The following is a 22,774-nucleotide window of genomic DNA, read 5'->3' as shown; positions in this document are numbered from 1 at the left end:
GCTCTCTCCTGGTGTGTAGACGGCTGCCTTCTTACTGTATCCTCACATGGCCTTTTCTCTACGCATGTGGACAGAGAGTGAGAGAGCACAATCTCTGGTGTCTCTTCCCCTTCATATAAAGACACCAGTCCTATCAATTAGGGCCCCTCCCTTATGACTTCACCTAACCTTAATTACTTCCTCATAGACTCTGCTTCCAGATACAGTCACATTGGGGATTAGGGCTGCAATACAATTCAGTCCAGAACAGAACAAATATCCACCACCCTATAATTAAAAGCAAAGGCATAGCACCTTTAGCCACAGAAGCCTGCGTATCTGACCACAGGTTAAGGACACTTTACCAAGCTGGTGTCTGATGGATCTCTGATTCTTGGAGACAGTGGAGCAGGGAACTCTGCCTTGTCCCAAACCTCTCTTCCTCAACACACTGCCTCTGTATGAGCTGTGGACTCTGCAGCAAGGCAACTGCCGCCCTGAATCTCTACTTTTGCACTAGTTGCAGCAAATCCTGTTTCTTCAGAGCTTGTGCTTCAGCTGCAGTCTTCATCAGCTCACCTGCTGGGAGGTTTTCCTCCACCGTGCACTCTGTCAAATGCCTGTGAGCCCTGCCGCCTAGGACTGTCTCTGGTCCACGGGCTCCCTCGCTCCTCTGTGACCTGCACTGCACTCATCGAGTTTAGAGATGGCAGTACATGTGTGAGGCTTTCAATTTCATCTTTTGGATGCAAAGGAATCTATAACAACAATGATTTCAAATGTACACAGCACTTTTACACAATGGTCTTCATTCATCAAGGTCTTGGTTTCTTGTTCCGAGGTTGACTTATTCTATTCTGCACATGTTCAATCACTGAACTGACGAATCTTTATGGAGCACCAGCCATGTGTCAGGCATTGTGATAGATTTGGGGGATGTAACAGTGAAGCCAACAGATATAATCCCTGTTTGCTGAGAACTTGTAAGTTATGGGATCTTGAGAAAATCTCTTGGTCTTTCTGGGACATATTTTCCTCATCTTAAGGTAGGACTGTTGGAATGATAAATCATCAGTGTTAGAATGAATCGTTAAAATGATGATTTTTTCCATCCTATCATTGGAATGATTTGGTCTTCTAAGTAATCTGAAATTTCAAGAAAGCATTAATAAGAAAATTTAAAATCACTTGTAATCCATATAAACAATGCTAACCTTTTGGTACATTTCTTCCTGGACCTTTCCCTTGAATATGCATATAGATGCATATACATTTTTATTTAAAAATTTACATTCTGATTAGAAACTACCTTTAAATTTTATTATATATATAACATTGAATATTATTATGCTTGCCAATGGCTCTTTGGTATCTATGGATATTTTATAATATTTATCCTTCTTGTTTTAGGGCATTTAACTTATTTCCCCATGTTTACTATTATAAATAAATGGCAATACATGTCTCTGATTGCTTCCTTAGAATAAATTCATAGAAGTAGGATTGCTGAATCAAACAAGTTTTTGCTCTGGATATATATTGCAAAATTTCCATCCAGGAAGCTCCTATCAATTTACATACCTATTATCTATGTACACAAGGGCTAGCTTTTTCTGCATCTTCCCCAATATGGATATGTATATTTTGTAAATACTAGCCAATTTGCTGGGTGAGTTTTTTTAAATTAAAAAATTGTAAGGTAGCATTTGGATGAATTTCTTTTTGTAAGTTTTTTAACTATTAATATTTCTGTAATTCCTATTTGTATCCTTTGTCTATTTTAACATTCTTTCTGAATAAATTTGTGAGGACATTTTTGATCTCAAAGATATTAAGCCATTTTCTTTTATGCACTGCAAATATTTTTCCTATTTTGTTGATTGCTTCTTATAGAAAAGTATTTCAGATTGAAAACACTTATTTATTTATTTTTTGGTAGACAGGTTCATCAGTTCTGCATTTTTTTCTTTCTTTGCTTAGAAAACTTTTCCATCACAAGGTTAAATATATTTTCTTAGTTTTCTTTTGGTCCCAAATTACTGAACCTATTTTGGAACTTTTTATTATATTCTATGTATTTGTCTGTTTATTCTGCCGTTAAAACCATGTTACATTTGTTCTGGTCTTTCATGTATAAGATCTTTAGATTCTTTTTTTTCTTATTTTATTTTTTATTCTATTTCTCTGGATTCTAGAAATTGTCTCTGTCTTGATCTCTACATAGATCTGCAGTGTTGATTCTGCTATTAAACTGAAAGACCTTCAAAATTAAGCTGTGATGTTTTAAGTTCCTGTTCTGTATTAACTCAAGACACCAATACCTTATCTCAATCTATTGTATTATCTTGTCTTTTAGCTTTTACCCTGTTGATATTTTCCCAAATTAAATGACATAGAACATGTACCATTTAAAACTTCTACTTCTTGTAGTAAATATTGTGTAAACAATTGCTTGATTTCCTTGATAGTTTCTCAAAAGTCTTCTTTCATTTTTTTTTCATAGTTTTTTTATAGATGTCACCCATCTTTGGCCGAGCAGAAGGTTATTAAGGCCAGCCATGTGTCCCCTCTATGTGTGGTTGGCTTTGGATCTTTCCATCGTCCACCTAAATCCTTTTAGGATCTTCTGATCTATTTTAGCACTAGGATTTAATTAAAGACCATTTCAGTAGCCTAGTGGCCTGGGCAGGAGGTCTGGAACCTGGCACCTCGGGGTGTTCCAGCAGAGGAGTTTGACTTCTTCCTTCCCTGTGTTGGTGAAGCCTTCCTTTAGGGACCAGTTTTCTCTTCCTAGAGTTTTAGTTGGCCCATCACAGGGAGTTTCTGTGCCCAATGTTCTTCCCCTGGGAAATAAGGGAAGATACATCAGTTTGGAAAAGAGTTCCATTCATTAGAGGGAATCCCCAGCACTTGTAGTTTTCTGTTTGGCTTGTCTGTATTTAACCCTGCCCTCCTAGTGAGGCCACACTGCACCTTTTCCAGGGCTCATCCCTGGAGCCCTCAGTGAAGGGATGCTACCTGGGGTTCTGCCAGGATGCCCTCTCGTTCATCCTGTGTGATGGAGCCCCTCGTCTCACATCAGCCAGTTGTTTTGCAGGAATCTCAATGAGCTAGACATTGGTGTTTGCTGTCCTTTCCCTATTGGCTCCTCTTCTCCCTGGAATGACCTCAAATATGGTGGCATTTGAGAATCACTCTTTGCTCCAGGTTTTCCTGTTTTATTGAGGTCCTTCGCTTATTTTAGCTGGTTTCTAGAAGAGGTATAATTAGATGCCTGTGATGAAATAAGATGGTGGAAGACTTATCTAGGAAATCAGGAATGGATCTTAAAGCTTATTTGAGATAGCACCTCTCCTGCCAACCTCACAACTGTGATTCCGGGATGAAACGAGATGATAAACGTGAAAGGACTTTGACGACTGCCTGAAGCATTATGCAAATACAAGGTTGCTTTGTTATCTCCACATTTTATGGGACCAGAAATCAGTAGCCTTGTTGGAAGCAAATTTGAGTTGTGAATTTTTTTGAGGCATGTGTGATAATGGAAGATGGTTATTTAGGTGGGGCACAAAGCCATTCTATTTCTATGTGTTTCGCCTCCTTCTTTCACAGCAATACATCTGAAATAGAGGCTTGTCTTGTTCTTTATTCCCCCAAAGAGAAGACTGGCCTGAATTTCCATTTTAGACTATTTCTTTGAGTGCCAAGAGATTGTTTCAGCAAAAGAAACTAATCTTCAGATAGGTCTGTCCCCACACAATGCCTAGGATTGGGGGCAAAGGCTTTAATTAAAATGGAAGAGTTGGTAATTTCTGGTCGATCTGAGAAGCTTAAAGTTGATGTGGTTTGAATGAAAGTAAATGACTTTTGCTCAAAATGCAAATATTAATGCAAAAAAGAACCTGGGATTGACTCTCAGTGCAATTGGAAGAGGTCGTTATTTCTTTTTCATGTCTTTTCCCTTAAAGTAATGGTTCTTTTTTCCTCCTGAAACTCTGTAACATATACATTTAACATGTGGGTATTTTTTTCTCCTTAAAGTTCTTTTCACTTGGCCATTTCAGACTCTTAAAAGCAGTGGAAATTTTGGGTACTAATAAATCTGGGCGAAAGTCATAAGGATGTGTTGTTGCTTATGCGTATTTGGAGGATGTAAGAGCCATTGTCAGACGTATCTTTTCCTCCACTCAGTGTAGTTGTGTGGATAGCTTAGGCCTCCCCATCCTCTAGTCTCTATTCATACACAGAAAGTGAAAGTGACACATATGTACCCTGGCATTTACATGTACCAAAAGGAAGTTTTAAAATTTGAAGTAGCATGCGTTGCTCTTGGGTTAAGAAGGCTCATCTAATACCAAGTACTGCAATGAAACAAAAATGCATTCTGAATGTTAATAAGACATTAAGGAGGGTAGATGAAAATGTGGTCAATTACACCAGTATGCATTAAAAGCATTTCTGATCAGTGATGCTTTTTACTAATTCCAATAATTGTGGGTAAAAAGTACACATAATGTGAAATCAAAATGGCTTGAGCATTGCAAAATTATTATTATTATATGAATGTTATAAACAAATTTGTTATAAAAATAAAGAATAAAAACCATTCATATTCCCCATATCCTCATAAATCATTATTTTTTTTGTTTTCTACCTGTATTACCTACTTATGCACTTTTATGTCATTGTAATCATAGTATCTGTGTAGTTTTGAGTTTAGCATTTTTCTTTCAGCATTCACTGTATATGTATGTACACATATATGTATATATATATAATATACATTAAAAACCTCTATGTGTGTGTGTGTATAGATAGTCCCCAAATCTCCCTTTAATATAGGTCATGCCATGGCTGCTTTAACCAGCTTTCTATTGTTGAATCTGCAATTGTCTCCCTAATTTTTTGTTCCTGTTTAGGTACTGCTGCAATGGATACCTTTGCTTCAATTGATTTTCACTTTCTTGTTGTAGGAAAGTTTTCGTTCATTTGTTCGTTTTTTACAATAAGTTGAAAGGAGTGAGATTACTGTGCCAAATCTCAAAGAATTTCTAGTAGGTACAGGGTAGAGAGGAGCCAGTTAGAGGAAGACACTATAAGTGTCTCAGAGTTTCACCTAGAAAGAGAGGTGAGAAAGCTGGGAAGAAAGGAAAAGGCACCTGAGGTGGGCGGATCACTTGAGGCTAGGAGTTCGAGACCAGCCTGGCCAACATGGTGAAACCCTGTCTCTACTAAAAATACAAAAACTAGCAGGGTGTGGTGACACATGCCTCTAATCCCAGCTACTCGGGAGGCTGAGGTAGGAGAATCGCTTGAACCTGGGAGACGGAGGTTGTAGTGACCCCAGATTGTGCCATTGCACTCCAACCTGGGTGGCAGAACAAGACTCATACACACACACAGACACACACACACACACACACACACACACACACACACACAGAGGAAAGAAAGAAAGGAAAGGGCTCCGTGGAAGGTCTCATCCTTAGGTGTCATAGGCCTAGGTTGGAGGCAAGGCAAACTGTAAAAATCCCAGGAACAACCTGCAGGGAACCTCTTTCCCTTTGTCAACCATCATAATTTGGAATCAACTTTGGATTTGAGTCAGACTAACCGGGAATGCGCCTCCACATTCCTCCCACTGAGAAGTCTACAGATTTTCACTTCCTGCTGGGAATTGTTAGCAGGGAAGGCATTGGATCTGGTCCCGGCACCCTGGAGAAAGCAAAGAGAGGGAAAAAAGATGCCCAGGCAAAACGAATGCTGCTAAATGATGATCAGGGATGCCTCCGCCGTCATTCCAGAATCAGGAGGTATTTGCCAAAGCTCTGATTTCCGTCACCCAGAACCCTAGGCTAGGGCACTACTGCAGGGACAGCCATTCCTTCTCCCGCCAAAACGGGAGGTGGGGGCCGCCAAGGGAGGAAAACAGGCCTGTAATGATCAAAATCACTAATAAGCCTCAAATCCCAACATCTCACATCACTAATGGCTTCATAGCAGAGCTTGGCATTTATTTTCCCTTTCTTTTCAGCCACCGAGTTTTTACTAGTTTGTCTAACTGTAATTAAATAAATAACTCAGTGAACTCTGCCTTTACTAGAAAGCCTTTTTAAAAGAGATGGAATACTTTAAGAGAGGAAAACAAAAACAGCCACAAACCAGGCCGTGTGATGAGATTTCCAGTTTTGCTGTAATTTCATTCTCTGGAAATCCAGAGCTTTAAGAGATTGATAATGCAGGGAATGTGAAAAGAAGGTCTTCTCTGGTAACAAATGCAGAATTGAAAGTCTACGTCAGCCACATTTGAGCTCACATTGTTACCACTTGTTTTTCCATCAATTATCGTCTGTGTGCCTTTTCACCAGCCCAGGCTGTGTCCACGTTCAGCATCTTGCAGGTTAAATGCTCCTTTTTCTTCTTTTGACTGCAGCAGTAGTCCCAATATAACCATGACTCTGTCCTTTCCTCCAAAATACCCTCAGCAAAATAGGAGAAAATACGTGCAGTTGTTAGCAAGCTGCAAATTTATTTGCAAAGAGAACAATATAAGCCTGCACTGTCATTTTCATGTGGAAGCTGAACAATGATGTCGACTCATCTGACATATATCTACATGTTGTTTCTCACAACAATCTTCTATTTAATCCGATGACCTTTGATTAAAACCTACTATGTAACCTAGAAATGGTGCTATAAGTGTTGACAATGTATTTCCAAGTCACATTTCACTGCTTTTACACGTCTGTAAAAATTTTTCATGTTTCGTTGGCACTTTTCAACCCATTTAAAGTCCTTAAAAGTGTTCAGGGATTGTCCAGAAGCCTGGTCTTTTTGTTCTAGGCAGAATAAAGGAATTAAGAAAGTAATGAATGAGGAAATTGGACAGGAAGGATTTACAATCTATCCTGTAAACAAGATGCAACTTGCTGTGTCTTCTCTGGAAATCACTTTGCCTTCATGGCAGATTGATAAAAGTAAACCACCATCTAGGAGATGGGCTAGGATGCAACTGTAAATAAAGCCATAGTGGAACAAAAGCCTTGAAAAGAAGGAAATAACCTCTGAGTAAAGGAAAAGGGAAGGGGGATTGGAATTAGGGAACAATGGATTGAAGAGTTGATGCAGTCAACAGCGAGAAATATTTAACATTATGCAGATTGCAATTTTTCATATGCAATGTCTCATTTGATTCTTATGACACCCTAACAAATATTGTGATATTCATTTTGTACATGGAGAAAATGAGACTTACTTTGATTCTAAACGCATTCCAATAAGAAACTGGCCTAATATCACACAGTTAGGAAGTGGTAGAGCTGGAACCCAGATTCTGAATATCTGAAGATTTTCTTAGTGTTCTTTTCACTCTGCCATCCTGCCTCAGGTAGAAACTTGGAAATTAGAACTGCTGTATTCTTTAAAAGTGGCAAGTATATGGGTGGACTCTCAGTTGATCAAAGAAGAGGAAATAGGGAACAAAGAAGGCATCAGTTTCTCCATGCTGGGCATGGACCTCTGTATAGCCAGAAATCAACAATCCTGCTAATTCGGAAGAACACGGCTCTTTATTTGCTCAACTGCATCATCTGCTGGCAGGTAGCTTAGGCTGTGGTCAGTCCCCAGACTGACATACAATTCTCTTTAGTTTGCTCATGATATCTGACCTTAGAGAATCCCATCCCTTCTGATAGCTTATTAATAACTTGGGTATGGGAGAGCTGTGAGAAAAGGTTTCTACTGAGGGTGAGGTGTACCAGGCTCCCAGGGAGGCATTGTCCCCAGACCCTGAGGGCAGGGCAGCAGTAGTGACAGTGATCACCGTTCCTCTTCCCATCACAACTGATCCTTATGTTATTTCTTTTGCTTTTTTGTTTTTATTTTGAGGAAGATTAAATATAGTGTATTATCCACTCTAGGCTAAATGATCCCAATGGCTTCACCTTCTTCATTACTGTGTTTTCCCATCATGAAATTACACTGGCTTTAAAACTTGGGGCAAACCACTTAACCTATCTGAAACTACACCCGACATCACTCACAGGAGTGTGCAGAAGTGTCTTCTACTGACAATACAATTTTTGCATTTGCAGGCACTGCTAGACTTCAAAGGATTTGAAATGACTTCTCTTTTACAGTACCTGTTTCTGCTTTTCCTTCTTAGAGTCGAAAACATGCAAGCAAAGTCCGACTGTATTACATGCTTCACCCCAGGGACGGAGGATGTCCTGCCAAGAGGCTCCGGTCAGAAAATGTGAGTATCTGGCACCTTGTGATATCCTTAGACGATTTTTTCTGTGTGCCGAGAACTTCGCAGGTGTAGGAATTGTAGTCTAGTCCAGATTTGTAGAAAAACTGAGTGAGAACTAGTTCTCATTAAATATTACAGATATTATAATATATATCAAGGTATTTTTTTTTTCCTGCCAGAACTTGCCCACGCAGTCTTGGAGGAGTTTTTGATGACATTGCACTGGGGCCATAAACAGTGAGAATGCACAGAGGTTGTGAGACAGAGAGCAAGGCTGGGTGAGGGGAGACAGGACCACGACATGATAAAGTATTAAGAAGACAGGACCTCAGGGGCAGATTCTGTCGGAAATATTAGATACTTCACTTCTTACATACTTTATTTTTCCTCTGGTGTGTACAACAGAACGCCTTGTTTGTTAATTCATAATGAAGAGTGTGCATATCTTGCAAATAAAAATACCCAGGCTTCTCGATCCCTCTCCCTGAAGGAACATTTGCTTGGGAAGACAAATGACAATTATCAAGTTGCTTTGAGGGTGTCAAGTCAGAGCAAAGGGTTTATTTCAGCCAGGCCAAGGCAAAGGCTGCTGAAATAAACATTCCTTCTTCCCAGCGGGGGTTACTTTTCCTAATGAGAGGAATATTCATATCCACCAGCTGCAGAGGCTCCTCCTGATAAACACTGCGGATTAAACAGAAACTCCTCGCCCTTTGAGTTAAGAGTAGGCTGCAGGCGTAAAATTCATACCCCACACCATCCACGTGCTTGTGATCTTGTTTTCCTGCTGTTGCCATGTAGATGACACTTTTCTTTTCTTCTTAAAAATTGATATATGATCATTGAAGAAACTTTACAAAACCTCCACTTGTGTATTTTTCACAGTTTAAAAAAAAAGAAGGAGCAAGAGAACTGCCTATAAGCAAAGGTTGTGAGCATCAGGGCTGGTGTTCCTAACAAATTCTAAACATGCCTCTTGGTGTCACAAAATGAGCTGCTCATACACAGACTAATCTGGAACACTATGGATCTGTCTTTACTGCCCTGGTGAAGCAGCCTTTAGAGCTTATTGGAAGGAAAAGATGTTATGAAAACTTTGCAAGCTGCTAAGCGCTGGAACTGAGTCTAGTTTTTTTTTTTTTTAAGTCTTTAGCTGTAGGACCCTGGGCAAATAATTGATCTCCTGGAGCCCCGGTTTTCTCAATCAGGCAGGCCATAATCATCATATTTTACTTTCCTCACTGGGCCATGGCGAACGTTAAATGGGATGGTAGATAGGAGGTGGACTGTGACTTGCCAAGCGCCACATCCAGGCACTGAGGAAACAGTGCAGTGTTGCCTTAAAGAAATGTGTAATGTATGTGTAATGTATGGGAGATTGACATTATATAAAGAGGAGCTATCGTATCACAGCATAAGTATTTATTAACATCCTGCACAAAGAACCACGGAGTCAAAAGGCAAGCGGATCTTGCCAAGGGGCTCTGGTCAGGGAAGGTGTTCCTGAAGAGTTGGCATTGGAGCCGGGGCTTGGGGACATGAATGGATTTTACCAGCTGGAGGCCGTAGGAGCGAGAGAGGAGGATACCAATTTCCTAGGCATGTTCCTCTCAGAAAAACTTACTAAGCCACGGGAGAGTTGGCCTACACCAGCTTTTATGTAACCTTGGAACACTATGGCTACTAGAATCGTGCTTCCCATTGGGAGAGTGTTTATTAGCAGAAAGGATAGACTTCTTTTTTAACTTCTTGAAACTATCCAGCAATGGGATCTGAATCCCTTCATTTAATAGCCATTTAGTGTTGCATGCTAATGGTCAGAGACAACGGGATTCATGGCCACTTGACAATTAGCTATTTGGACACAGATTATTTTCTCTCCGCTCAGGTTGTAATAATGAATGTTGCACTTACGTCTGAGCTCCTTGGAAGGCTTACAGTGGCAGACAGAAAGAGATTACTGGGCTCAAGCTAGTGTTGTATTCGTAGCGACTCGAGATGGTCCTTGCCACTCTGGTCAGGTGCACAGTTCCCTTCCCTCAGGCTCTGGTGCTGCTGATAACCATGAGGACAGTTTACAGTGGGGAAGATGTTTGGATTTCAGAGCAAGAAGAAGCTGTTTGCATCCTTTAACAAAGGTCTCTTGGAAAATTTTTTCTTCTGCTGTTTCCTGGGTTTTGAAAACCTTGATCTAGCAATGATTTATTTATCAAACCATTTTTCTATAACTTATTCAGTATAATATAAAAGCAAATCAGTAAACAGAAAAAGCAATAAAATCATCTTACTTTTTGAAAGTGATAGTTGATGCCTTTGTTACACTGCGTGTATGTTTATAGGTGAATATATGATTTCCATTATACATTTTGATCTATCGTACATAGCATGGAATTCATCCCCAGTACTTCTCAGGGGCTTTAAGGGCATATGTGGCATGGGTGGGCGTGGTGGCTCACTCCTGTAATTCTAGCACTTTGAGAGGCTGAGGCAGGCGAATCGTAAGGTCGGAGTTCAAGACCAGCCTGACCAACATGGTGAAACCCAGTCTCTAGTAAAAATACAAAAATTAGCCGAGTATAGTGGCATGTACCTGTAATCCCAGCTACAGGAGGCTGAAGCAGGAGAATCGCTTGAACCTGGGAGGCGGAGGTTGCAGTGAGCAGAGATCGCATCATTGCACTCCAGCCTGGGTGACAGTGACAAAGCAAGATTCTGTCTCAAAAAAAAAAAAAGAAAAGAAAAAGAAAAAAAAGAGTGTATGTTGGTAATTATATGAATCAACTTTCTTTTGCACAGACTTCTACCTAAGAATTGAGAGACTAAATATACAAAGATGTTGTCCGGAGAATAAGAAATGGTGTCTTATTTTGGGGCATTGAAGCCATTGCTGGGGCCGGAGCCAGGGAGCACTGCTGTTCTGGGCAAGTGGGTGCAGTGGCTCACATCTGTAAACCCAGCACTTTGGGAGGCTGGCAAGAGGAACAGTTGAGGTCAGGAGTTCAAGACCAGCTTGGGCAACATAATGAGACTCTGTGTCTACAGTTGTTGTTTTTTAATTAGCCAGGTGTGGTGGTGCATACCTGTAGCTCCAGCCCTTCAGGAGGCTGAGGCTAGAGGACTGCTTGAGTCTAGTAGTCAGAGGCTGCGGTGAGCGATGATTGTGCCACTGCACTCCAGCCCAGGCAACAGAGTGAGACCCTGTCTCTAAAACTAAAGATGATAGTAATAATATCTAACATATAGAGTTATCAGAAGACCCAACTGATAGAAGTCATCTTTGTTTGGCATTTTGTTTCCAAAGCGCTTTCTGCATGTATTATTATGCTCATACTCTCTCGATTAGCACCCTGTGTTCTCAGAAGATTATAACACTGTATTCTACCTGCCTCTCAGTTCCTACTCATCTTCTCTGCTCTGAGGGGCTGTGACAGGTTTGCATCCCAGTGATACCTGATGGGGAAGAGCATTCACATCTGCCCTGAATACCACCAATGCCCTGCTTCCGAAACAGAGAAAACTTGTTCCTGACTTCCCACACCCTGACCGCACATGAACCCTGCTCCCACCCCCATTCATAGTAACTCCAAATTTCCTTACAGATGCAGCGAAGGGTTATTTTACTTCCAAGGTCTGTTGTTGCCATTTCTACTTCAGGCCATTTGACTTTTGCCGTTGATGTTTCAGACGCCCAAAGTCATTTCTGTTTTCTGTTTTGACACTGTCAGCTGTTGAAATTTTCTCTTCACGTGCTTTTCTCTTTAGAATCCTTACTTGGATCTTACTTTTTTTTCTCTCCTGGAAGACATTTTTCCCTTGGGGCCACAAAGCAAAATTAAATGAGAAATAAATTGTTATAGTCAATTGCCTTAGAGGAATTTTCAGTAATCCCTCGAGCGCTAGAGACAGAAATGACTTCGGTGTTCACGCAGTCCATCGGGACTCTGTTTTTTACCCTTTTCTTATCTTCTCACCCATGGGTCAGATGCTTTGGGAAAAACATGATCTGTTTGGGAAACAGCACTTTCAAGTAAAAGGGTGATTCAGTTTTACCTGTTTTTTTTTTTTAATATACTTTTATTGTAGCAAAACATAAGTAGCTGTTGACCAAAATTGCAGGTCAGTATTAAGTAAACAGTGTTTTCATGTGGAGTTAAGACAATTCCCTCTAAACGTAGAGAAGCTTGGCATTTGGTTAGTGTTATTAGAGTCATTACTTTTAATGTACAAGCTTTCCTTTAGGTCTGAAATATGCTGCATAGCTTGAGAAGCTGAGTGTCACTTTCACAAGTTCCTAAACATCCTAGGGTCTAGGTGGAGAGGAATCAATCTAATCTAAACCCTTCTTATTACAAGGTGAAAATAAAGAAGCACCATGACTTGCCCAAAGTGGTCAGACCTGAGATTTAAATGCTGCATCCCTAAAGGCTATTCCTAGTTATTTCCCACGTATCTTGAGAGGATGTCTTATTTTTCAGCATTGTAACCGTTACTGGGTCTGGAACAAGGGAGCACTGCTGTTCTGGTCAGGGTAAATAGCGTGGTGGGCTTTTATCAGGGGCTTTCCACATGTTCTAAATGCTTTACAGATGCAAGTGACTTTTCATCTTCACAAGCCCTGAGGAAGGCAGGAGTTGTCACTGTCCCTGCTTCGCAGAGAAGCAAACAAACAGAGATTAAGTAACTTGACTGTGATCACACAGCTGGTACTTGACAGAGACGTGGCTGGGAAAGTTGATCTTCTGTGACGCTGTAACCTGGCTCCACAGCATCCCTTCGGAAGACGGTAGTGAACATCTGCGAAGCACCGGGGGACAGGGACACCCTCCCCAACACAGAGCAGGATCTACTGGGGGGGGGGGTCAGATGTGTAGACCACGTATTTTAATGCAGCGTGGTAAGTGTTACCATAGGCCTATGCCTGGGCATGGGGAGGTGTCCCTGGCCTCTCCTGGTAGGATGGGGCCGGGTAAGGTTTCCTGGGGAAAGTGACACTGAGCAGCTTCTTCAAGGATAGATTTGAGTGAGGGCAATAAAAAAGAGTGGGAAAGGGCCCTTTTGAGTGTGCAGCCAGCATTGGTAATGTCTTCAGGAAAACAAGGTCAGAGGCATTTCTTGAGTATGAAGTTCTAGCACCGTCAACTTCCCAGGGCTGCTGTAACAAATTGCCACAAACTGGGTGTCTTCAACAAACAGCATTTATTCTCTGGCAATTCCAGTGGTTATAAGTATGAAATTGAGGCATGGGCAGGGCCTTCCTCTGGAGAGTCTGACTGAGAATCTCTTCTGTGCCTCTCTCATAGATGCTGGTGGATTTGCAACTGTCCCGCAGAAATCTCTGCCTCTATCTTTTCATTTTTATTTCTTATTTTTAGAGATGAGGTCTTGCTCTGATACCCAGGCTGGAACGCGATGGCATGATTATAGCTCACTGCCTCAAACTCCCGGGCTCAAGGGATCCTCCAGCCTTAGCCTCCCAAGTAGTTGGGATTGCAGGCGTGCACCAGCACACCTGGCTAATTTTACAATTTTGTAAGATGAGATCTTGCTGTTTCCCAGGTCGGTCTTGAACTCCTGACCTTGAGTGGTCTTCCCACCTCGGCTCCTCAAAGTGTTGGGATTACAGGTGTGAACCACCACACCTGGCCCTTTCCTCTGTGTGTATCTCGGTGTGCTCTCTCCCCTTCTTATAAGGACACCAGTAGTTGGATTTACGACCCAGTATAATGCAATATGACATGTTCTTAACTAATCACACGTATGAGACCCCATTTCCAAATAACATTGCATGTCCTAGGTTGATGTGAATTTGAGGGGGGCCATTATTCACTCAGTACCACGGCGGAGGCAAGAGTTGAGAGTTGGGATAGTGGGACGTTGTGCATAACATTGACATTTACTTTGTCAAATGTCCTCCTGTCTTCTCAAGTGGTCTGCTGCTGACTTCGTGGTCAGTTCTCAAAGACAGATGCATTTACCAACAAGTGCTCTGTGTTAGAAGCGGAGATTCTATCCCCAGTTCTGTTATGCACGAGTTTCACAACTTTGCCTTAGACTTTCTAAAACTTAATTACCATGGTCATAATCAAGGACTATAATTGCTGTCCTGCCTGTCTCTCTGCGCTGTTAAGGGGCTCAAGAAGGAATCTTGTTTGTGAAGGTGCGTGATAAATTGTAAAGTGTGTGTCAAGTGTTCTGTCATGGAATTTTTCTTCTTTCTTGTGGATTATCTCCTGACCTATGGGCCCCTTCATAATTAATCAATCAGCCAATGTCTACTGAGCTCCTACCATTTACAGAATACAGAGCCACATACTGTAAAAGGACACAGAAAAAGGATGAAATACGGGGTTCCTCAGGTAGTTGGAGACATAAGTCATGCAGAAAGCAATTTAAACACAACCAAGGGCTGATGTGTGTGGCCCTGCCTCTAATGAAGTCAAGGATCAGAGAAGTGATTTTTTGGTGGGAATGCTTAACAATGGCTTCCCCAAGGCAGATGCTTTAGAAGACTCTGGAAGATTTGTGCCGTGGAGGGGCACCTGTTCTTGGTGGAGCTGCCTGCTGTGCAAAGCCTTAGAGGCAAAAATGAGGAAGGCCTGTGGGAGAACTGGTTAGGCAGGAAGGTGCAGGGGCCCTTCAAACTGACTTTCATTCAATATTTATTTCAAAAGGCCCTTTGAAAAATTAGCAACACATGAATATAAAACAAACACATTTTTTTATATTCAAAATAAGGAATCGAGTCCATAACCCAGTTATAACATTAAAACTTGTTTGGAATTGGATCTCTTGTGCCCAGCCATAGTTACCCACATTTGGCCAAGATAGAGATTACATTCGTGGATATGATTATGAAGTACTATGTGACATATGTTTAAAATTTCCCTTTACTGTCTTTTGTTATAGCAAATCATCTCCCCACCCCAACCCCCCCATCACCTTTCTTCCTTCCTTCTTTTCTCTTCTTCAGCCTTCTTTTGTTAATTTCCGAATCGGCAATTTCTTGGGAGGCCAATTAAAAGTTTATAATGTAGGTAATAACACAAATCCTTCATTTTTAGGAAACCACATGCATTATCGGGTTCAGGATTATAGCTGACTGAACTGTCAATTCCACGTTGGCCAAGCCCCAGGTTGGTGATGAAACCTCCAGTAGCTCCGTGCAACTTGCAAATTGGATGTGCATGGTGCAAAAGCACGGGGGGGGGGGGCAGGGGGAGAGAGAGAGAGAGAGAGAGAGAGAGAGAGAGAGGGAGAGAGAGAGAGGTATTTGTGGGCAGAATGTTCCCTCGACCATGAACCAAGTCAGCTTTGCCAGAAGCAAGAACCATTCACAGTTTGTTAGTGGAGACTTGGCTGAACGGGCATTATGTTTTTCCACGGCTTCTTCCAGGGCAGATTTCCTACTGCTTCTAGTTAGGTGACCCAAGAGGCTGCTTAGCTCTCCCACCCCCAGTCTGGTTCTGGTGAGGGTTCTGCGAAGCAGGGCTGGAGCCTGGGGTGTGTCTGGGAAGGGATGCAGACTGGGTTAGCCAGTAGGAGGGGGTGGGTGCCTGAGGGCAGGTGGAAGATTTGTAGAAGCAAGTGCGTGTCAACCCATAGATGTTTCCAAAAGGTCAAATAAAAGGAAAAATCAGGACTTAGGTAAGGACTGATCAGATATGGAAGTCTGTTGCAATAGGGGGAATGTCCCAACCGCTCGTTTTAGGGAGAAGTAGAGCACGGCTAGAAGGAACTGGATGTTGGAGAGTCAAGTAAGTAGGTGCAGTGAGTGAGCAACTAAACAGGCACGCTTCTCTGCGTGTGCAGTCTGTCGATTCTAGGGAAAGGCTCTTGGCAGTAGTGACGTCTCGTCTACATTCTAATGCTTGCATAAGCTCTTAGTGCTCGCACAAGCATAAGAGCAGGACAAAGTTCAGGGACCTTGGGAAAGCAGAGAAGGCTGACCAGAGTTTGGTCAGGTCGCGTTAGTGGGCATTTTGTCCCGATTTGTTAGTGGGGATGAATAGTTCAGGTAATGATTTATGAGCTGCAGAATGGGAATTGGGAGAGTTTGTGTCTGGCCTTGTCAATAGGTAAATAAGATGATCATCCACACATCTTATCTAAATCTTTTGGAGACAGGCTGGTTTTTGCAGTCAGCCCTTTCCTGGAACAGAAAAGGATGGGAGATTTAAAAAAAAAAACGATTCGGGCCGGGCGCGGTGGCTCATGCCTATAATCCCAGCACTTTGGGAGGCCGAGGCGGGTGGATCACAAGGTCAAGAGAACGAGACCATCCTGGTCAACATGGTAAAACCCCGTCTCTACTAAAAATACAAAAAATTAGCTGGGCATGGTGGCGCGTGCCTGTAATCCCAGCTACTCAGGAGGCTGAGGCAGGAGAATTGCCTGAATCCAGGAGGTGGAGGTTGCGGTGAGCTGAGATCGCGCATTGCACTCCAGCCTGGGTAAGAAGAGCGAAACTCCATCTCAAAAAATAAAATAAAAATAAAAATAAAAATTAATAAACGATTCCTGTTTTCCAGGAGCCGGAGCTCATATTTTTCCAGGAGCTCAGCTGAAGTTCAACATTGTCATGTGGGTGGGGCTCCTGTGGGTGGGGCGGGACCAAGACGGTCGACTTTTGTCTTAGTTGGCTTGTGATTCTGTAACAAAAAACTCATAGCCTAGGTGGCTTAAACATGAGAAATGTCATTCTCACGCTTCTGGGGAGTCCAAGATCAAGTTGAACTTGTGCAGCCGATTCAGCTTCTGGAGAGGGTTCTCACCCTGCTTTGCAGATGAGCATCTTATTGCGATTCATATGGCATATGGGATAGCAAGAGATCAGCTCTTTGTGTGTCTTTTTACAAGGGGACTCATCCCATTCACAAGGGCTCCACTCCCATGACCTAATCATCTCTCAGAGGCCTATCTTACAGCCTTTACATACGATCATAGTGGGTATTGGGTCTTCAATACGGAATTTAGCAACCCTAGATTCTAGACTAGCTTTTCCCAGATACCATTCCAAAGGGCTGATGTAATCCAATTATGATTGCAGTAGCGTTATGCACGTTTCTCCAGCAGGTTATTAGGAAGTACTGATGATTCTCTGTTTCATTCCCTTTGATGTCTGGCATCCTTTCCATTGTTCTGTCTTTTTGTTTTTGTTTTTGTTTTTTTTGAGACGGAGTTTCGCTCGTTACCCGGGCTGGAGTGCAATGGCGCAATCTCGGCTCACCGCAACCTCCGCCTCCTGGGTTCAGGCAATTCTCCTGCCTCAGCCTCCTGAGTAGCTGGGATTACAGGCACGCGCCACCATGCCCAGCTAATGTTTTGTATTAGTAGAGACGGGGTTTTACCATGTTGACCAGGATGGTCTCGATCTCTTGACCTCGTGATCCACCCGCCTCGGCCTCCCAAAGTGCTGGGATTACAGGCGTGAGCCACCGCGCCCGGCTCCATTGTTCTATCTTTAACCGGTAGAGACAGTTCTCCCTGTGGCATTAGCGAGTCTTTCTCTGCTTTGCTGTGCACTTATGTTGGGGAGCTCTGTCACCATCCAACTCGCAAGGGTCAAAATCCCATTTATTCCCAAGCTCCATTTTTGTTTGCTTCCTTCTAGAGAACACCAGATATTCAGCGTTTTTTTTTTCTATTTGGTATTTTTTTCCATAGTATTATTATTATTGTTATTATTTTTGCTGTCCACATAAATGGAAAAGAAGACCACAGACAGAATTTTAAATTAGACACTGTCATTTCCAGGAAATCTATATTTGGGAGAGAATGTTTGCAGGCCCTTGCCAACTAAAATCTGTTGATGACCACGCCATGGTTCTTTAATACATCAACACAGGAATTGTTGCTGTTTATTTTTTGAAAGGGATGATGATAACATGCATTTGAAGAGTCATGGTGACTAATGAAGAAACATTACAGATGGTTATTTCACTGAGTCTTCCAGCTTTCTCTTAGACTGATGTGGAGGCTGACTGTGGAGGGACTGGCTTCATGACAAGAAGAGAAAGGGGACACAATGAAGTCTTCCTCCCATTTCTGTCCTTGAGTTGTTCAGAGGTGTATTAGTCAGGGATCTCTAGAGAGACAGAACTGATAGGATAGATGTACATATAGACAGGAGCTTATTAAGGAGTATGGACTCACACAACCACAGGGTGAGATCCCACAATAGGCCATCTGCAAGCTGAGGAACAAGGAAGCCAGTCCGAGTCCCAAGACCTCAAAAGTGGAGAAGCTGACAGTGCAGCCATCGTTCTGTGGCCAAAGACCCAGGAGTCCCAGAGCTGAAGAGCTTGGAGTCTGATGTTCGAGGGCAGGAAGGATCCAGCATCGGACACAGATGTAGGCTGGGAGACTCAGCCAGTCTAGTCTTCCCACTTTCTTCTGCCTGCTTTAATTCCGGCCATGCTGGCAGCTGATTAGATGGCACCCACCCAGACTGAGGTGGGCCTGCCTCTCCCAGTCCACTGACTCAAATGTTAATCTCCTTAGGCAACACCCTCACAGACACACCCAGCAAGGATACCTTGCATCCTTCAATCCAATCAAGGTGACACTCAATATGAACCATCACAAGAGGTAATTCATTGCCCTTCTAAGGATATTTGATGGATACGTAAACAAATATATTTTTTTCCTATATTTTACATAAAGTATGGTGCAGTATGTATACCATTTTATCTTTCCTTTTTTACCTAATGATACACATCTTGGAGGTCATTTGATATGAGGTAAAAAGTTTGTGTGTGTGTGTGTGTGTGTGTGTGTGTACAGTGGATGCTCATTATTTGTGGATGCCATATGTGCAGATTCGCCTACTCACTGAAGTTTATTTGTAACCTCCCATCAGTACGGGCACACGTTTGTAGTCATTCACAGCCACGGACAGAGTAGTGAAAGGTTTGAGTGGCCCAAAGTGCATGTTTCCAGCTGAGGTTAAGCCAGGTGAGCCTCTGCCTTCCTGCTTCAACTTCCATATTGTGAACAAGTGTCCTTCTCACAGTCTGTTTAGAGCCGTGCTTGTTACCTTTCTGTGCTTTCGGTTGTCAATTTCACTGTTCGAAATGGCATCCAAACAGCGCTGAAGTGCTGCCCTGCGTCCGGAAGCACAAGAAGGCTGTGAGGTGCCTCAGGGAGAAAAGGCGTTAAATAAGCTTCCTTCAGGCCGAGTGATGGTGCTGCTGGCCATGAGCTCAGGGTTAACAAGTCAACAATGCATATTAAATAATGTCTTTTAACAGAAACATACATAAAACGAGGTTACATTTTGATCAGTTGAAAATGTTATGACCAGAGGCTCACAGGAAGCTAATGTATTTTCTCTAGGAGCAGTGGTTCAGTATTTGCTTATTCAGTGTTCACAGCAACTTTACAGAACAGAACTACCACAAATGATGAGAATCGAGTGTACACACACACGCACACACATGCACACGCACACACACATGCACGCACACATAAATATAAACTCAAACAGTTGCAGAGTATTTCATGGTATGGATGTCCCATAATTTATGTCATCTCCTACTGATGGACATTTGGGTTTTTCCTATCACTTGCTATTACAAAGAATGCCATGACGAATAAATATGTTAAGTATGTAAGTATATATATAAGAATGTTTCCTAGACGTGAAACTGCTGGGTAAAAAGATGTGTGCATTTGTAATTTTGATAGGTATTGCTCTGTGTCTCCATGGAGGCTCTGTTTGTCTACACTGCCTGGGGCTGCCAGCACCCACTGTCTCCTGGAGCACCTTTCTCCACAAGCCTGGTGGCAGAATGGAACGTAGACTTTGGACTTTTCTTCTTGTTGTTTAAGACAAATACACAGAACTTGATGTTTGAGAGGCCACTCTGTATATCAGGGTCATGAGAGTAACTTTAAGCATCCAGATGCTTTTCATCTTTCCCCACTCAAAGTACCCCTGGTGGGAGGAGAGTGAAGCAGTAGTGTTTAAGGTCCCAAGGAGAGGATCGATGTGTATGGGTTCCCTTCATTTGTGTCTCTTCAGGGTAATTTGTAACTTCTGTAGTCCAGTTAAGGACGGGCCTGCTGTTCCCATCTGGAAGAGCTGAAGAGCAGTTAGAAAATCAATAGGTGTGATTTAGTATCTACTCATGTGCTTCACTGTCTCAAGTCAGGAGTCAGAAAATAACCACTGGCCAAATTCAGCCACTGCCTGTTTTTGTGTGCTCTGTGAGCTAGGAATAATTTTAAGCTTTTTAATGTTTAAAAAAAATCAAAAGCAAAAGGGTGTGTCATGACACATACAAATTACATGAAATTCAGGCTGGGTGCGGTGGTTCACACGTGTAATCCCAGCACTTTGGGAGGCCAAGGCAGGCAGATCGCTTGAGTACAGGTGTTGGAGACCAGCCTGGACAACATGGAGAAAGAATCCCTGTCTCTACAAAAAATACAAAAACTAGCAAGTTGTGGTGGTGCATGCCTGTAGTTTTAGCTACCCGGGAGGCTGAGGTGGGAGGATCACTTGAACCTGGGAAGCGGAGGTTGCAGTAAGCCAAAATGATGCCTTTGCACTCCAGCCTGGGTGACGGAGTGGGACCCTGTCTCAAAAAAAAAAAAAAAAATCACATTAAATTCAAACATGAATACTCGTAAGTAGAAAGTCTTATTGGAACACAGCCACACTCATCCCTTTACGTATTATCCACGGCTGCTTTCATGCCACAAGGGCAGAGTTGAGTAGTTGCAGCAGATATTGTATATCCCAGAAGGCCTAAGATGTTTACCGTGGCCCTTTACAGAAGATGTTTGCTGCCCGTTGCGACTCTAAAGGTGCCTTGTCTTCTGTTCCTCATCAGACTTTCAGTTTGTGGTTGTGAGGTTGAAGGTTTCGCTGGACAGAAGCATCATTTCAAGCCCCTGAGTTTCCATTCACATTGTTGCTATTTGGCTTTGTTTCTTTTCATACAGAAAGTTTGAAATTTTTGAACATATTATGTGGAAACAATGAGGACAGCTTGTTTCTGTTTATTTTTTCTCTTCTTTTCTTCCCCTCCCCTCCCCTCCCCTCCCCTCCGCCTCCCCTCCGCCTCCCCTCCCCTCCACCTCCCCTCCTCTCCACCTCCCCTCCCCCTCCCCCCCTTCCCCTTCCCCTTCCCCTTCCCCTCCCCCTCTCCTCCCCTCCCCTCCCCCTCCCCCCTCCTTTCCCCTTCCCCTTCCCCTTCCCCTTCCCCTTCCCCTTCCCCTTCCCCTTCCCCTTCCCCTTTCCTTCCCTTCCCTTTCCTTTCCTTTCCTTCACTTTTCCTTTTCCTTCTTTCAAGATAGAGTCTCTCTCTGTTGCCTAGGCTGGAGTTCAGCAGCATAATCATAGCTCATCGTCTCAAACAATCCTACCACCTGAGTCTCCCAAATATCCGAACCGCAGGCATGAGCCACTGTGCCCAGCTAATTTTTAAATTAAAAAAAATTTTTAGTAGAGACAAGGTCTCACTATGTTGCCCAGGCTGGTATTGAGCTTCTGGTCTCAAATGATTCTCCCCAGCTTGGCCTCCCAAAGTGCTGGGATTGTAGGCAACAGCCAGCCCACCTGGTCATTTAATGCTGTCTGTCCTGTAAGCCAAATTACGGTAACCCAAATTCCTGAGTTTTCTAGGACAGGCCATATTTACAATGTTCTTTCTTGTCATTGCAAATCACCTCACCAAACTATACCCTCAGGTGGAATAAAAATTTTTTGTTATACAGGTACAAATAAACAAATAATAATTTAAATGAAAAAAATAGTAGAACTCGTCATTGATGGAAACATATGGCATACTGCTTCAGCTACACGTGATTTTCTAGGCCTGAGACCAATTCTCTAGCTTGGGACTCTGCTTCTGAAACTCATTTATACTGAGATATATATCATAGTTATTACTTCTGCCTAGAATCTGATACAGAGGAGAGGAAAGAAAGATTCCTTGAAAAGACAGCTGTGGAAATAATTGTTTTCCCTGGTGGAGATAGTGCCATGGGTCTTTGATCACTAGAAAGCCTTGTAGCCCCCCGTCCTGTACTTTAACTCCATTATTTTGTTGTTGACATATAATTGCATATCCTCTTTTGTTTGTATCTTTTTTTTTTTGAGACTGAGTCTTGGTCTGTCACTAGACTGGAGTGCAGTGGCGCGATCTTGGCTCACGGCAACATCCACCTCCCAGGTCCAAGTGATTCTCCTGCCTCAGCCTCCCGAGTAGCTGGGACTACAGGCATGTGCCACCACGCCCAGCTAATTTTTGTATTTTTAGCAAAGATGAGGTTTCACCATGCTGGCCAGGATGGTCTCAATCTCTTGACCTTGTCATCTGCCCGCCTCAGCCTCCCAAAGTGCGGGGATCACAGGCATGAGTCACCGCACCCAGCCTAAATTTTCAATGTGTCAGGCGCTATGCTGAACAGTTGGTAGAAATTTCATTTAAACTTTATAAATATGAGTAAGAATCTCCATCACCTCTGTTGAAAAACATGTGGAGAGAGTTTAAGTCGAGAATCTTATCCAAAGTCACTCACCTTGTGGGTGATACA

At 42.7% G+C, this 22,774-nt stretch overlaps 1 protein-coding gene across 4 annotated transcripts in view; it reads left to right on the top strand.

Moving 5' to 3' along the window:
- ZMAT4 (zinc finger matrin-type 4) overlaps window positions 1-22,774 on the top strand; it is a 370,072-nt gene that overhangs the window by 118,407 nt on the left and 228,891 nt on the right. For all 4 annotated transcript variants that reach the window (XM_012476090.2, XM_012476087.2, XM_012476089.2 and 1 more), the window contains exon 3: window positions 8,144-8,233. In XM_012476090.2, coding sequence (XP_012331513.1) covers window positions 8,144-8,233 — 90 coding nt within the window. The remainder of the gene's footprint in view (window positions 1-8,143; window positions 8,234-22,774) is intronic.

This window comes from Aotus nancymaae, unplaced genomic scaffold (assembly GCF_030222135.1).
Source record: "Aotus nancymaae isolate 86718 unplaced genomic scaffold, 86718_ANA_hifiasm-v0.15.2.pri h1tg000097l, whole genome shotgun sequence".
In the NCBI taxonomy this organism is placed as follows: Eukaryota; Metazoa; Chordata; class Mammalia; order Primates; family Aotidae; genus Aotus; species Aotus nancymaae.
Note: the sequence above shows the minus strand (reverse complement) of the source record. Positions and strands in the feature narration are given on the sequence as shown.